The 17,012-nt window shown below is 39.4% G+C and overlaps 1 protein-coding gene across 1 annotated transcript in view; it reads right to left on the minus strand.

The window, feature by feature from the left end:
- tefu (Serine/threonine-protein kinase tefu) overlaps window positions 1–17,012 on the minus strand; it is a 307,455-nt gene that overhangs the window by 156,402 nt on the left and 134,041 nt on the right. Inside the window, exons 26-28 of the mRNA XM_071688722.1 lie at window positions 16,338–16,519; window positions 8,353–8,695; window positions 5,356–5,586 (exon numbers count right to left, since the gene is read on the minus strand). Of these exons, the coding sequence (XP_071544823.1) occupies window positions 5,356–5,586; window positions 8,353–8,695; window positions 16,338–16,519 (756 nt within the window). The remainder of the gene's footprint in view (window positions 1–5,355; window positions 5,587–8,352; window positions 8,696–16,337; window positions 16,520–17,012) is intronic.

Consider the following 17,012-nt stretch of genomic DNA (forward strand, 5'->3'; position numbering starts at 1 on the left):
AGTTGTGCGGAGGAGAGTGGATATGTTGGAAATGAGATGTTTGAGGACAATATGTGATGTAAGGTGGTTTGATCAAGTAAGTAATGAAAGGGTAAGAGAGGTGTGTGGTAATAAAAAGAGTGTGGTTGAGAGAGCAAAAGAGGGTGCATTGAAATGATTTGGTCTCATGGAGAGAATGAGTGAGATTAAGACTGACAAAGTGGATATATGTATTACAGGTGGAGGGAACGAGAAGTGGGAGACCAAATTGGAGGTGAAAGGATGGAGTGAAAAAGATTTTGAGTGATAGGGGCCTGAACATGCAGGAGGGTGAAAGGCGTGCAAGGAATACAGTGAATTGGAATGATGTGGTATACCGGGGTCAACGTGTTGTCAATGCATTGAACCAAGGAATGTGAAGCATCTGGGGTAAACCATGGAAAGTTTGTGGGGCCTGGATGTGGAAAGGGAGCTGTGGTTTTGGTGCATTACACATGACAGCTAGAGTCTGCGTGTGGACGAATGTGGCCTTTGTTGTCCTTTCCTAGCATTACCTCGCACGCACGCGGGGGATGTAATTTCATGTGTGGCAGGGTGGTGGTGGGAATGGATGAGGGTAGCACGTATAAAAGTGTGCATGTGTAAATATATATATGTCTGTGTATGTATATGTATGTGTATGTTGAAATGTATGGGTATGTATATGTGCGTGTGTGGGCGTTTATGTATATACATGTGTATGTGGGTGGGTCAGGCCATTCTTTCGTCTGTTACCTTGCGCTACCTTGCTAACGCGGGAGACAGCGGCAAAGTATAATAAAATAAATAAATATATAAAAATGGATATAAATACTTTAATGGTGTTACTGGAGGTCTCCTGCATGGTGTTACCCTGCAGGAGAAAAGTCACCTTTGGTAAGGCTCTATCACTGGAAATACAGCCTCATCAAAGAACTTCTCACTCTAAAGGAGTCTGCAATTCCTTGAAACTCAAAGTTATAGCAGCTTTAGGCAATGGGAGCCTTTAGAGATTTCCTAAGTAACACCAGGTATCTTATACCATAAAAACTGGTCATTCTTTTTTATCATTATACTTAATTGCTGTACCCCACATCAGCATGGTAGTGCCAGGAAACAGAAAAAGAGTGGCCCAACCACTAATATACACATATTGACACAATGCCCATACAAGCACATATACATACATATACTTATCAACATATACATAAAAACACATACATATGCATATATACAAATGTATATATTCATACTTGCTTGCCTTCATCCATTCCTGGCACTACCTCTCCCCACAAGAAACATCATTGCTACCCCCTGCTTAAGTGAGGTAGTGCCAGGAAATAAGACACAAAAGGCCACATTCGTTCACACTCAGTCTCTAGTTCCCATGTGTAATGCACTGAAACCACAGCTCCCCTATCCACATCTAGGTCCCACACACCTTTCCATGGTTTACCCCAGACACTTCACACGCCCTGGTTCAGTCCATGGACAGCATGTCGACCCTAGTATACCACATCGTTGCATTTCACTATTCCTTGCACGCCTCTTACCCTCCAGTATGTTCAGGCCCCAATCGCTGAAATCTTTTCCATTCAATCCTTCCACTTACAATTTGGTCTCCCACTTCTTGTTCCCTCAATCTCTGACACATATCCTCTTTGTCAATCTTTCTTCACTCATTCTCTCCATATGTCTAAACCATTTTAACACACCCTCTTCTGCTCTCTCAACCACACTCTTTTCATTACCACACTCTTCTTACCCTTTCGTTACTTACTCGATCAAACCATCTCACACCACATACTGTCCTCAAATATTTCATATCCAACACATCCACCCTACTCTGCACAAGACTAGCTATAGCCCATGCTATACCGCATCGTTCCAATTCGTTATATTCCTTGCACACCTCTCACTCTCCTATATGTTCAGGTCCTGATCACAAAATCTTTTCCACTCTCTTTCCACCTCCAATTTGGTCTCCCACTTCTCCCTGTTCCCTTCACCTCTGACACATATGTTCTCTTTGTTAGCCGCTCTTTACTCATTTTCTCCATATGTTCAAGCCATTTCAACATGCCTAACAACCATATAATACTGCTGGAACAACTATTCCTTCAAACATACCCATTTTTGCTCTCCAAGATAACATTCTCTCTTTCCACACATTTGTCATTGCTCCCAGAATGTTTGCCCCCTCCTCAACCCTGTGACTCACTTTTGCTTCCATGGCTCCATTCACTGCTAAGTCCACTTGCCAATTTCCACACTTACAACTTAGCACCAATAACAAATGAAGAAAAGCTGCATCACTCACATGTGTGTGTGTGTGTGTGTGTGTGTGTGTGTGTGTGTGTGTGTTTGGTCTTTGGAAACTGTTTCTTTCTTGTATCTTAATGTCAAAATGTTGAAACTGAAGAACGAAGCAAGAGAATACAGCTCATCCACCTCAAAGGCCCAGGCAAGGGTATTCAAATAAGTGTGGATGTAACCAAGATGATAAGAAAAATTGAGAGGTAGGTTGTATATTTGAGAAAAAAACCTAAATCTTCTAGCTTGGAGCAAAAGAAAGCTCAAGAGTGAGGGTGATGAATGGTTTGGGAATGCCTTGGGGCAAAATCAGGAATGAGTGCGACAATGAAAGCATGTAAGGAAGTGAGCAGAATGATGCTGGTAAAAATTTAAGTGTCTTACCGGAGGTGGATGATTATCAATGCCTATGCAACTAAAGAAGAGAGGACTTAGAGAGAGACAAATGTTTTAGGAGGAGCTAAGTTAGGGAAAGCATAAGTTGTTTTGATGAGAGAGATCAGGTTATAGTAATGGGTGTTATGAATGCATAAGTGAGTAATGTGGCAGCTGAAGTGGGGAAAATGGATTATTCAGTACTGTAAATGGAAATGGTGAACAGCTAGTACAGTTGTGTGCTGAAAAAGCTCCAGTGACTGGGAATACTTTGTTTAAAAAGAGGGACATATATCGTCAGCTCTCTGATGAATCTCCTCCCTCACATCATTTCCTCTTTTCTTAAAGCTTCTCTGATGAATCTCCTCCCTCACATCATTTCCTCTTTTCTTAAAGCTTATGCAAGTATTCAATTTTGCACTTACCAAGTTCTGATCAAATAAGCTGCCAGCTGCCACTCTCAACACATTCACAACCAAGTCTTTCTTTTGCATGCCTATCAGCAGGTACGTACACCAATATTACCCTTTTGCCACCTTTTTGACTCGCCCATGAATACTTGTGTATAACCTTCACTCTAAACCAGATATTCCCTGGTATCTTTCTGATCTAAGGCCCATACTTTACATCCATACAAAACCATTGGGAATGCTATACCATCAAACATACCCATCTTTGCCCTGGCAGACAATGGCCTGTTTCCACATACTCCTCAATGCACCCATGGTCTTTGCTCCTTCAACCACTCTGTGGCATGCACAATATAATGTCTCCTCAATATCCATAAACCATAAGCTAATTAGGGCTGGCAAATTTTATTCCTCATTATTTTTTTTTTTTTTTTATACTTTGTCGCTGTCTCCCGCGTTTGCGAGGTAGCGCAAGGAAACAGACGAAAGAAATGGCCCAACCCCCCCCCCCCCCATACACATGTACATACACACGTCCAGACACGCAAATATACATACCTACACAGCTTTCCATGGTTTACCCCAGACGCTTCACATGCCTTGCTTCAATCCACTGACAGCACGTCAACCCCTGTATACCACATGACTCCAATTCACTCTATTTCTTGCCCTCCTTTCACCCTCCTGCATGTTCAGGCCCCGATCACACAAAATCTTTTTCACTCCATCTTTCCACCTCCAATTTGGTCTCCCTCTTCTCCTCGTTCCCTCCACCTCCGACACATATATCCTCTTGGTCAATCTCTCCTCACTCATTCTCTCCATGTGCCCAAACCATTTCAAAACACCCTCTTCTGCTCTCTCGACCACGCTCTTTTTATTTCCACACATCTCTCTTACCCTTACGTTACTTACTCGATCAAACCACCTCACACCACACATTGTCCTCAAACATCTCATTTCCAGCACATCCATCCTCCTGCGCACATCTCTATCCATAGCCCACGCCTCGCAACCATACAGCATTGTTGGAACCACTATTCCCTCAAACATACCCATTTTTGCTTTCCGAGATAATGTTCTCGACTTCCACACATTTTTCAAGGCTCCCAAAATTTTCGCCCCCTCCCCCACCCTATGATCCACTTCCGCTTCCATGGTTCCATCCGCTGACAGATCCACTCCCAGATATCTAAAACACTTCACTTCCTCCAGTTTTTCTCCATTCAAACTCACCTCCCAATTGACTTGACCCTCACCCCTACTGTACCTAATAACCTTGCTCTTATTCACATTTACTCTCAACTTTCTTCTTCCACACACTTTACCAAACTCAGTCACCAGCTTCTGCAGTTTCTCACATGAATCAGCCACCAGCGCTGTATCATCAGCGAATCATTATGTTTAACCATATTCACTAGCTTCTGTGAGACTAGGTTGTACAGAATAATGTTGGCCAGCAAGAAATCAATGCTGATTGAGCTGGGTGGGTATGACTTCACTGGTGATCATGGTATTGTTTAAAGCAAAATGTTCAGACTACCTCAAAAAACAGTACAGTTACCTTTTTTGAGTGTCATATGCATCAAGTGTGACTATGGCACTTTAAATCACATATTCTAATACACTACTCGGGGTATATCCTCAGACTAAAACAAAAACATGTCATGAGGTGGATAAAAGGAAAAGATAGCTAAATAAAGACTAAATAGAGGAATATCCATTCTTAGCATAGGTAACAAAGTATATGGTGCAAGTGTGACTGATTCATGATAAAACAATCAGTGAACCACTCATAGGTACAACACAATGCACAGGTCGTTTGAAATAAATATGGAAATGTACTGAGTGATGCAATGAGTCCTAAAATGTCATCATGAATACTTACTGTTTTTGAGGCAGGAGATTCCTTAAAATGAAAGGGAAGTGGTGTTACTGTCATGACTTGCTAAACAATTAGGAAGAATGGAAGCCATCACTGTTATCATGTGCAAATCAAGCTGTTACATCAGAAGAGTCAGAAAAGGAGTTTCACAGAAATGTTGAATAATGTGATTAAGGACACATGAGGTGGTTGTTGAAAGGAAATGACAGTAAAATTAAGATTCTTATTTCTAGAGGAAATGGGCAGCTTAGTACAAGATAAGTCTGAAGAAGAATTATTCGTTAAAAAGTTTAAAATCTTGGAACTTAAAGTCAATGTGAATAAATCTTAAGTATATTTACACATATAACACAGGATAAATGGAAGGCTACTAACCTCTCCAAACATTTTTCCTAAGAATTTCAAAGTATTCTGTATCACCGCTGAAGAAAAGTGAGGGGGATTTGGCTCCACAATAACTTCTTCCTCTACCATGGCATAGGGGTCATGCACAAGCTTCACCAGGGACAGCATCATATCACCTATATGCTCATCTATCAATCTACTAAAGACATCATTTCCAAAGCTTCTCTCAAGTGACTTATAGTGCCTCTTAGCAGCTTGCACCTGTAAAAAAAGAAAGAAAAAAAATTGGAAAAACTTTTCTATCTAAGGCTGTGTCCCACAGAAATGAGATGTATACACTTGAAATATATGGGTCAGGACCTACCAACCCTCATGATTTCCAATGGGGAGGCACCAGCTTTCATCTTACCTTTGTATACAACCCTAGCATGATCACTGACATTTAATCATTCCAGGCCTGCCCTAAGCCAATCATTGACCACCAAAAGGCTGACAACACTGATCTACTCACTTCCAGCCTATCAAAGCTCACAAATTGCAGCCATAGAAGGTATAGAGAAAGTATATTTTGGGAGGAGGAGGAGGAGGAAAATGCTGGGCAAAAATACTCTCTACCACTGCTAAACTCACGAGCATAACAAAAAACCCACATGAAGGAGGGTTTCCAGGAAATTTTTTAGGTTGGACTAAACCCAAGAGCAAATACCTTCAGTGGTAAGTTGGAAGCATACTGGAATCTCACTCTTCCAAAGGAGAAATCCTTAAGAGCCATAAGGATGGACAAACTTCTAAACTGCGGCATTATCAAACAGAAGGAAAAAAAAGTGCGCCTAACATAGAGCCCTCCTTTTTCTTATAATGTGCTCTAGCATAAAGCCAAGGTTGACACAATAACATGTTTCTTAATCCAAATGGAGATATTTTTGGCCGAGATTAGACTGATAGTTTCAGGGTGCAAAAACAAACAGTACCCATGGTAATCTCTTGTGAAGTCCAAAGGTCTCTATTGGATTTCACTGGGCATAAGGCATACAGTTTTCTTAATGAAGTCTTGCAAAAGTGGAAAACATTCTAAAATTAATTTCATTTTTCGTAAAAAATCTGGTGTCTGAGTTTATAGTACCCTATGTTTTCATCAAAGGTAAGATCCTTGTCTCTGGACCCAGCAGGGAATTCCTTAACTTCCCCCTGACCTCAAGTCTATACAGAAAAGAGATTTCGCATGAAGATGCTCAGAAGTTAATTGCCAGAAAAACTGTTAAATTGTAAAATGTTCAAGACTTCTGAAACTTACACCTGAGCACTAGAGTAGAATCAACCAGTCAAGATCTTCATAAAGAATGATGGGTGAAATGTATTCCAAGTAAAGTCAGACAAAATAATACCAAATCACAAAGATAGGGTTCTTGAAGAGCACTCTTATAACATGCTGTAATCAGCTACTTGTAAATACATATTTTTACTGTACAGGGAACTTTAAAACTCATGAAGCCCCATCTCTTGAACATTCTCTACTTATCACAAAATTTCTTTAACTTATGTGTTATGCTTGCATCAGCCATGTTCTTAGTCATCTTATTCAATTCATCCACCATTCTCATACTATAAAAGTTCTTTGTCTGTTTTCTAGCACTACCTCACTGATGCGGGAAATAACGATTAAGTATAACAAATAAATAAATAAAAAAGGTAAATACAATGGACAATGATATATGAGGTACACAAAAGCTGACCGGACAGCAGCAAATCTTGCCAGCATGTTAATCCCAAAAAACTGTGAGCTCAAATAGGAGGGAAGTAAGTAGGGTGGTGATGTAAGCCTGATGGTGGCTGCCGATTGGCTAAGGGTGGTTACAGAATGAGTGAGAGGCTGTGATAACACTAGGGTTGTTCACTGAGATTGAATGAAGGTTGGTGCCTCTTCACCAGAAATCTTTGAGACCTGGAAGGTCCTGACCCATATATTCTGAGGAAATATATCTCATGCATGTGGGACAGACTGTAGAGGAGGGAAATAGTAAGTAATAAACTGACTATTTTATTGGTAACAGACATGATGGGAGCCAAATAAAAAAATCATATTTCACACCACAGTATGCCTGTTTGTACCATAACCTATTCATCAAATTACAGAACATCAATGCAAAGTATTTCATTGAGACAAATATCATTATAACTTCAAACCAATTTCACTGTACATAACTCTGAAATATATGATTACTGAAAAGCATATGACAAAATTATGAGAATTCAAAAAGAAAAAAAATTCCTTTATCTTTTATTTTCAATGCTAAGTTTTGCATAAGAATACTAAACTGTAAGAATTGTGCAGTAAAAACAACACAGACTGAAGTGCCAAACTTAAATTTCCTTAAAATGAACGTCAATGTTTTTAAGAAAGTAAATAACCATAATATTAATGAAAGCTGACAGATCCTGAAGAATTTGGTCTTACTTTGAAGGCATTTTGTTACAAATTAAAGCAATGATAAAGGAGAACCAATTCTGTGTCCAAGTAGCATGCATAACAATAACAATTACCAAATGGACATGTTGTGATGTACATACCTTATCCTAATAAATATGTAAATAATATCTTAAAAATAACAATATTAGTTGCACTTACACTGACTCCTGATGCTCTTTCTCCACACAAGGACAAAAAAATTGGTAACAAAAATATAAAACAAATACACAGAATATTATGTGAGTAAACAAAAATGCTTGGCACAATACTTGCCAGCTTGATCCTCATTGGCCGAGACTGTCAGAAGCTTGTTACCAAAATACTATTTGGCTCCTGCCTCTGATAGGCTCAGCATTAACATGCTCCCAATTTTGGCACTTTCCACCCTAAGTACATGGTCAATCACCTGCTTTAAAAATTAAAATTGAAAAAAAAGAAGTAATGAGCCAGACATATATTTGAAATGCTATCTGACAAAAGAAGGCCAGGCAATTTGGATGAGGAGGAGGAAGAGGACAAATCATCACATCATTTTAAGTGTACATGAAATGTAAACATACCCTCATATTTTGTAACTGGCTGACCATCAACTCATTGGGCTCAGCTGCAACATATGGGAAAATATGGGCCATAAGAGTTGGGAAATTTTCACGCAGGAGCTCAGAAACTTCTTTACCACAACTCTGGGCCAATATATCAATGGCAGGACTTTGGTCACACTCGTACAAGACAGGAAGCAGAATATTCTTGTTTTCATGAAGGAAAGTTTCCTGACTTGTGGCCTCCAGAAGAATAGCAGGAAAGGCAGTAATATCATGGTTGTGTTGAACCCACTGTGTTGCTAAATAAGGTAAATGATGATGCACCAAGCCTTTCAGTGAATGGCCCTGGGACGCGGCAACTCTAAAAAGAATAAAAAGGGAAATAATAGCATAACCAATCAGAATAATTATATTCCAAGAAACAAAATTTCTTTGTGCGTACCATCTTTCATGATAATTCTTATCTATTTTCATGAACAATATGGGGCCACAAGCTTTCAAACAGACCTGTAATTCATCTAAACCATATACTATACTGGCCAACATGGATGAAAGCCCAAAATGTTTGTCTGAAAAACAGAAAAATCTTTTCTCTCAGAGGAGGGATCCTGTAAGAATGAGGGATGCTCTGAGATATCTCATAAGATAATCAATAATGGCAGTGGCAGCTTGCTTGTTTCAGGCCTTCCTTCAGCCAATCAAAAAATGCTACCGAGATGATATCACTGGTCACTCAGTCCCATTCACCAGCAGTTTATTCTTTTGTAAATTGCAAGCATCAACTAAAGAGGAGAGGCAGTTGGTTAAGGGAAAGATTTTTGATAAGCTGAAAGGCAGGAAAGGATAAGAAAGCCAAGAAAAAATCATCAAGGGACACCACTTCAAAGGGAAAAGGGAAATGCTAAAAAGAATAGTGAGTAGTGAGCCAGCACTTTAATGGTTCTTAATATGCACTACACTGACCCAGGTAACTGTCTTTTCTTTCTGCCTCACCTACACATGGACTTTTGGAATTCTTCCCACAAACATACAGTCTCTCCTTGTCACACAAAACTTGATAACATTTAACTCATGCAGCTCATTCTTCATAACTCCATCTTTTCCTGTGGTGAGCACCATGCTTTAGCCCTGCCTTTTGGCAAAATAGTAAAAGGAATAGATAAAAGTAGTGGGTGGGAACACTGGACAGGAGCATTCGGTAGAAGTAGTAGGCTGAAACATTTGGCAGGAACATTAGGTAGAAATCACTGCACTAGAGTTGCCCTCTACTAGTGGCCTGTTAAGGATGGGGCATACAGGCTAAGATGCAGCAATGGAATTCATCAGTTATGGAGACTCTTTCAGCATGGCCACACCCTTATGGAAGTTCCCATAAGGAATGGGCATCTGAGATATAGAAAGACAGATAGACAGATGAGGTAAGGTAATGTCTGATGAAGGAGGTAGATGAATGCCAATGACCCTTCTTTTTATTTCCTCTAATGAAAGATTTCCGAGGATGACTGAAGTAAGGACCAACTTACTCATATAATGTAAACTAGTGTAAAACCCAGGTCAAGCCAACTAGTGATATTCCCCACTACATGAGATTTCAACATTCCATGGTGGAAAAATAAAGGTACCTTCAAAGATCTCTGGTTAAACAAGGTTTCAATGTTCCACAGTAAATATCAATAGATCCCCTCAAAAGATCTCTGGATAAGCAAAGTCCCCAAGCCAGCTAATGCTTAATAAGGGATAATCCCCTCTTGATGTAGCTCTCCAAGAGTGAATGATAATCATAACAGGAACATTTAGGTTTATTATCTTTACTCTCAGTCAAAAGTCTAGGGATTGGGTTTATGTTAACTCAAAACACACTGTCATCAGACAGAAGCATCTTATGTCTAAACAATGCACTTAATTCACAATCTCTTCTCCTATGGCCAAAGACTATAAGGAAAAGATTTATGACACGAGTTAAATTGCCAGAACTATCACACTGCACAAGGAATAGGACTTTGAAAAGCTTCCACTTGGGCTGCACTAAAGCTAGTTCTCCTCAGAAAGACCAGAGATTATCCCAAATAGGGTCTGTCAGATTAATACCAAAACCAGAGACAGACATTCTTGAAGGGCAATCTTATTGCAAGGCAACTGTGTTCCTAACCATATTCTTGCCATATAAAGGGTTAGAGAACTCTAAACATAAGGATTCATTCCCATCTGAGGCATTAGATTCTTCAAGGACTGAATAGCTTTCTAGACCAAATGGTCATGCCTGTAGAAGTATTTGAGAAAATCCACAGATGTATTTTCCCAAATCTAGGATTTTGAGGGTGGGGTGCTGCAGAAAAGCTGAGCTAGTTTAAAAGAACCTGAGATATTGACCAAAGAGCACAACATACCGATGTAGTCTCTGGCATCATGGTTGTTTGTCCTACTTGGAAGCTACAAGTATCAATAAACCATGAAAACAAACCAGTACCACTTCTCCCAGATGTACCGAAGGGAAGAATAAAAGCGCTTTCAATTATTCTAATCCAAGGACATAGCATCCATTCCAAATGACCTCTTTTCTAAAACTGGAGATCCATACATCAGTAGGAATGCATTGGTTCTGGTGGCACTTGGGTGCTTTTCCTAAGGAAAGAATCCAATTGACATAATTTTTGACCCTGTGTCTGATCCTAAGAGGGGAACTGCCCATACACCGCATATTTGTTAGAGTGAGAAACTTGGAAATTAAGACCTTTTGGTACAGCCAGTGAGCAGATTTTTACCATTTGTGACTAAGAGAGGAAGGGATCCACAAACCTTTGCTCATCAGGTTGCAGACTGTCTCAGTGCTGTCTATCAGAAATAAACTTTCGCATGATATCCTGGGAGATGAAAAACTGTTGGATCAACAACTCCATTTTATCTATAAGAAAGAACTGTTGTACTTCCATTGAATGGCTCACACTAATATAACCCTCCACAAGACAGAAGTTCCATCTTTTGACTCAATGAATCAAAACAAACAACACACAAGTTGCTAGAAGTCTTCAAGGAATGGGTTTTTGGGGTTCCCCATGTCAGATGAGGACTTCAGGGAATAGGTTCTAGGAGTGCCCCATGGCAGATCTAAGAAGTTCCAGGGGATTCTTGGATGATCTCTACTTTCTGCAAGAAAGAATACATCTACCCAGAAAATATGATCCATTCAGCCTGCAATCTCACCATGTCACTGCACAGGGTTGCAAGACTGAACTTCCCAAAAGCTGCTCTCTGTGAAGCGAAGATAACAAGGACTAAGAATGACTGTACAGCAATCACAGGAAATGCATATTCCCCAACCTTTGTCCTTTGGGACACGGAGCATCATTCTAAGTGTTCTAATCTATTCCTAGCTATGTAAGTTCTGGTGGCAATTAACAAGACATATCTAGGTTGATGATAAATTTGCACTTTTTGAAAGGTGATCATAACTTTGCAGCCCCTTAATACATTTCTTTTATAAGGCTGAAATAAAAAGATAGTCATCTAGGTAAGACAAAACTATCTCTTCAAGGGACATTATTTTCAGAGAAGGACCAAAATTACTTGGGGGGGAAAATTTGGTGGCTCATACACAAGCAAAACTGCATCATTTGACCTACCAGGTCATGTATCAATTCCAAAGGCTTAAAACTTCTTCATTCTGGGACATATTGGAAAATGCCAACAGGCATACTCTGAGTCTGGAATGACTGTCCACTTGTTGAAATCTGAGGCCTGGTGGATGCTCTGTAAAGTGGTCATCTTAAACCTAGGTTTCAGTCTGTGGAAGTTCTGAGAAGACCAATCCAAATCATTCTTTTCCTGTCTAATTTCCTTTCTTGGACCAGAGAAGGTGTCAATGATTTTTTGATCCAACTGCAAGCTCTCTGATGTTCTTGCCTGTCATCTCAACAATGGATTCCAGTAATAGCAGAGTAATGGCATGTCCTAAAATTTTTCTTGACAGAGGTGGTTGATATTTCCAACTCCACCCCACACCTCCTTTAACATTGTATAAACTCACTTGTTAGACTTCTAAAATTACTAGAAGTACTGGAGTTAACCCTTTACTAAGGAGTGAGAGAATGGTGACTCTATTGAAACTGCCACCCCTTTGAGGGAGTTCCAATTGGAACAGGAATCAGATATATAGATAGACAGATATGGGGTCATTTGCTTCTATACAACCCACACAAATAGTCTTGTCTACAAATGCAGCCTGACCAAGTAACTAAACTATCTACCTAATGATCTTTACATTATTAAATTTCAGTTATTTAGAGATTTTTCAAGGCTTCATCCCAAAGTCTTATATGTGAGAGCACAGGGCCCTTGGGTAAGGCCTATTTAACCAAGTCTTAATCCAGCCATAAACAACATAAATAAAATTCTTCTAATATCATTGAAAGTACAATTTACCAACAGATAAAAGTAATACTACAGTAACAAAACCTATAATATAAAAGTTGAACAAAATAAAAGGGATACTAATCCACAGTAAGCTAACAGGAGACAATATGTGTATGTGTATGCACAACATGAACACAAGGAAAAGCACGGTTTGACCAAGCAGGGATAGACTTGTGTGGCACTATCTGATGGCAGTCACAGATTAGCAATGCAAGCTCTGGAGATTCGTGAATTAGTCTAGGAAGGACAAGTGAAACTGAGCTTTCCTCAATGATTTTTAGGGGTCTGCTGTGAACCAAACCCTAACATTCCCCAACAAACATTTCTCATTGTCAAACAGCTGAGGAAGGAGAAATTGTTGAAATTTTCAAAATTCATTGAAGAGTGCTTTAGTAGGGGCATATCAAATCCTTAGAGGAGCCACAGTCAAAGGATTATAGTCTAATTTTCTTAAAGTTTACTTTTCTGTGACCTGGAATCATGAAGTTGTTAACATTAACTTCAAATCTTGTATTTACCTTGTTAAATAATATCATGATTGCTATTCACCAAAGCCTCACTTACTGCAAAAGGTAGGGTTATTCTAGTCTGTCCCTGATGAGGGCAAGATTTAGGAAATTTTGGCAACTAATTGGTTTTAAATAAACTGGTCAAGAAAAGTGCCTTTGGTCAAGCTGATTAGTCTCTTTCCCTCTTGATCACCTGACAATGCATTCCAGTTTATAGTTGGATTGTGAAAGCCACTTACAATCATGACTTTCAAACTGCTAGCAATATATTTCATTTTGTCATACAGCATTTAGTTGTCTTCTTCCATTTGCTTAGCGAGCCAGAATATGACACTAAAAAGCAATTCATCTGTATTTTTGTCAGCAACATCAATGTTCTGGGAATCACGTAAGTGCCAGCATCTCACTTGCAAACTATTTTTTTTATTTACTTTGCTGCTGTCTCCCGTGTTAGCGAGGTAATGCAAGGAAACAGACGAAAGAATGGCCCAGCCCACCCACATACACATGTATATACATACACGTCCACACACGCAAATATACATACTTATACATCTTAACATATACAAATATATACACAAACAGACATATACATATATACACATGTACGTAATTCATACTGTTTGCCTTTGTTCATTCCCATCGCCACCCCACCACACATGAAATAACAGCCCCTTTCCCCCGCATGTGCGCGAGGTAGCACTAGGAAAAGACAACAAAGGCCACATTCATTCACACTCAGTCTCTAGCTGTCATGTATAATGCACCGAAACCAGAGCAAACTATACTTGCATAATTGTTGTTTTCAACATGAAATAAGTCAACCTCCTATATTGTGCAAACATTCTGAGAACAGTTCGTACAAAGGCTTTGTTGTTTTTCAAGTAAATTTTTCTTCTCAGAGTTTAACCAGACAGCAATAATGTACAAGTTCTCAGTGACAATATTAGCTAATTTCAGTCCAAGAAAAAGCTCCTAGCATTTGTTCATTGAGCTAATTTTGCTTTGTAATTCACAAGAGCCTTGAAAATCAATTTTCTGGACCCACTTTACAAGATCATCATTCCTGGTGTGCATATTTGACAATTCATGGGCAGAAGTGAGCAGAGATGGAGTTGGAAAGCCTATCTACCTGCATTTCGTCTTGAAACTTTGCTGGTAAAAGTGAACAGAAGTGTAGTTGGAAAGCTCATCTACCTGCACTTGGTCATGCAACTTTGCTGGTAAAGTGAGCAGATGTGTAGCTGGAAAGCCCATCTACTTGCAGTAGGTCTATAACCTCGATCTTACTTGTTCTTCCTATTACCTATCTGCCTTGTTCCCTGCTTTTACCTGGGAAATGACCTCAAGTTGCCCTTTTTGTCTTTTCCCTAACCTGCCTCTTTCCCAGCCTTCACTAGCCGACCTCTCCTGCCATATTCCCAACCTTCACAAGCTGACCTCTCCTGCCATAATCCCACACTGCTTTGTTCCCTACCTCTATGATCCCTACTACCTAGGATGAGACTATGAGCTGCACTACTCTGCCAAGTTCACTAACTTCTTTGCTCCCTACCTGACCTGGTCGGGAAGGATTACTATCAATGAAAAGGTGGTGGACTATTAGGTCGAGTATAAGAACAGACTATTCCATTTATGTTATCTTTAACTCCATTTCTATCAACACACATAGATTGTGTTTACAGTCTCTCAGTTCACTCACACATAGCCTCAAACCCTATCTCACAAACCATCATATCTATAATGTTATTTGAGAGATGTAGGAATAAAGTAGACAGAGGACACAACATGCAACTAAGCAAGAAAGTTACTGAAAAAGATGTACAGGAGTATCTTTATACTATCAGAGTGGTGGAGGAAAGGAATAAAGTGACTGAGGACAGCAGACAGCAAATATAGAAGGTTGTATGACACAAGAGAATGTTCAAGAAATGGAGCCCTATGAGTGTAAAACTCCTTTCCCTATGAGTGAAGTACTTATGAGTGAAGGTTCTGAAAGACTTCTGTGAAATATAGTAAACCCAAATTAGAATATATAGTACCATGAAGGTAACACCATTTCAAAAATATAGTAATCTATCCATATCTCTGATGCCCATTCCCTATGGGAACTCCCTCATGGGGGTGGCTATGGAAAAAAAACTCTCTCCATAACTGCTAAATTTCAGTGCTACTTTTTAGTCCTTAGTGCCTCCCCCTTAACTGGCCACTGGCAGAGTGCAACTCTAGTGCAGTGTTTTCAGAGGTTCTTACCTTATGTTCCCACCAACTACTGCCTAATGCTGCAACCTACTACTACTATCTACTGCTCCTAGATAATGTACCTACCTACTATTTCTACCTCATACTTCCACATGAAGCTCATGTCTAATGTTCCGAAACACTACTGCTATCTGCTGCTCCTACCACTTTGCTAAAACGTAGGAAAATCTAGTGCTGCAAAGAAAGAGTACCACAAGTTAATCATTGTCAAGTGTTATTTGTGACAAGGAGAGATTGTGCATCTGTGGAAAGAATACCAGTAGTCCATGTGTGGGTGAGGTAGAAAGAAAAGACAGCTACCTGGTTCATAGGAGTGCAACTTGACAACCACTAAAGTGCTGGCTCACTATGCAGCCATTACTAACCCTTCCAATACCCAGATGGATAGTACCAGTAATAAACCTGCCTGGTTGGTGGCTGCCAACCAAATACTACCTACTACAGTAATGCTTGAACTAAACAAGTTTAATAAAATGCTTCAAAGAGAGAAACGAACTAAAATGGGTTCTGTCTGGAGGAGTCTGGAGAGCTCCTGAATTTCCTAATCTGGTAAACAAAATGACAGACTGTAAGAGTTATAAGTTCCTGAAGGCTTTGTGAATATGAATATAAACCAATAATAGGTGAAAAAATAAAATACTAATTAGAAGTCAAAACAATCTAAGGCTTATAAAATTCTTAGCTGTTGGACAGTAACATTATACAGGTCTGTATCCATACATTTACAGATTATCAACTTAATTTGATATAATGTCTGCAAGAAGCACGCTGCTAAAGAAAAAATGCAACATTTATTACTCAAAAATAAAATAAAAAACATACCTGCCCACAAGCCTTGATACAAGTGATGAATCCACATCATGCTCTGGAACAGCAAGGCAGAGAGCAAAGAGAGCCTTCGCTTCCAAGTATGGAGAGTTGTGAGCTATTATTCCTAAGGTAAGAAGGAAGCTCACCTTTCGATTACCAGCTTCATCAGACATGAAGTTTCCCGGAAGTGTGTTCTGTTAAAGTAAAGATATCTAAATTACATTGTTATCAACGTGATCAAAGAAGAAAAGCTCACTTTTCTTTTAACTAAGGGTATACCACTTGCTTATACTTCTGCCAAACCCTTTTTCCTTTTATCCGGCAAATCATCATTCCTTTCATATATACAGTAAACCTCTTTATGTAATATTAGATGTAACTCATTTGTTTATCATACATTCTGACCAGCATGTTGAATATTTTGGACGGTGTCCATGTAATGGAGCTTGGTTTTCAACATCTAACTGAAGACACATATAAAGCCTACAAGTCCACTTAAACGCCCCTACATGATGATATACCAGTGATAGTAAAGTTTCTTCAAAATGTTCATCAACAGATTATCTCTGCAGTCAAATGTTGAAAACCAAGCTCCAACACATGGACACCATCCAAAATATTCAACATGGTCAGAATGTATGCTAAACAAATGAGTTACATCTAATATTACATACAGAGTATTAGGGA

This window comes from Panulirus ornatus, chromosome 3 (assembly GCF_036320965.1).
Source record: "Panulirus ornatus isolate Po-2019 chromosome 3, ASM3632096v1, whole genome shotgun sequence".
In the NCBI taxonomy this organism is placed as follows: domain Eukaryota; kingdom Metazoa; phylum Arthropoda; class Malacostraca; order Decapoda; family Palinuridae; genus Panulirus; species Panulirus ornatus.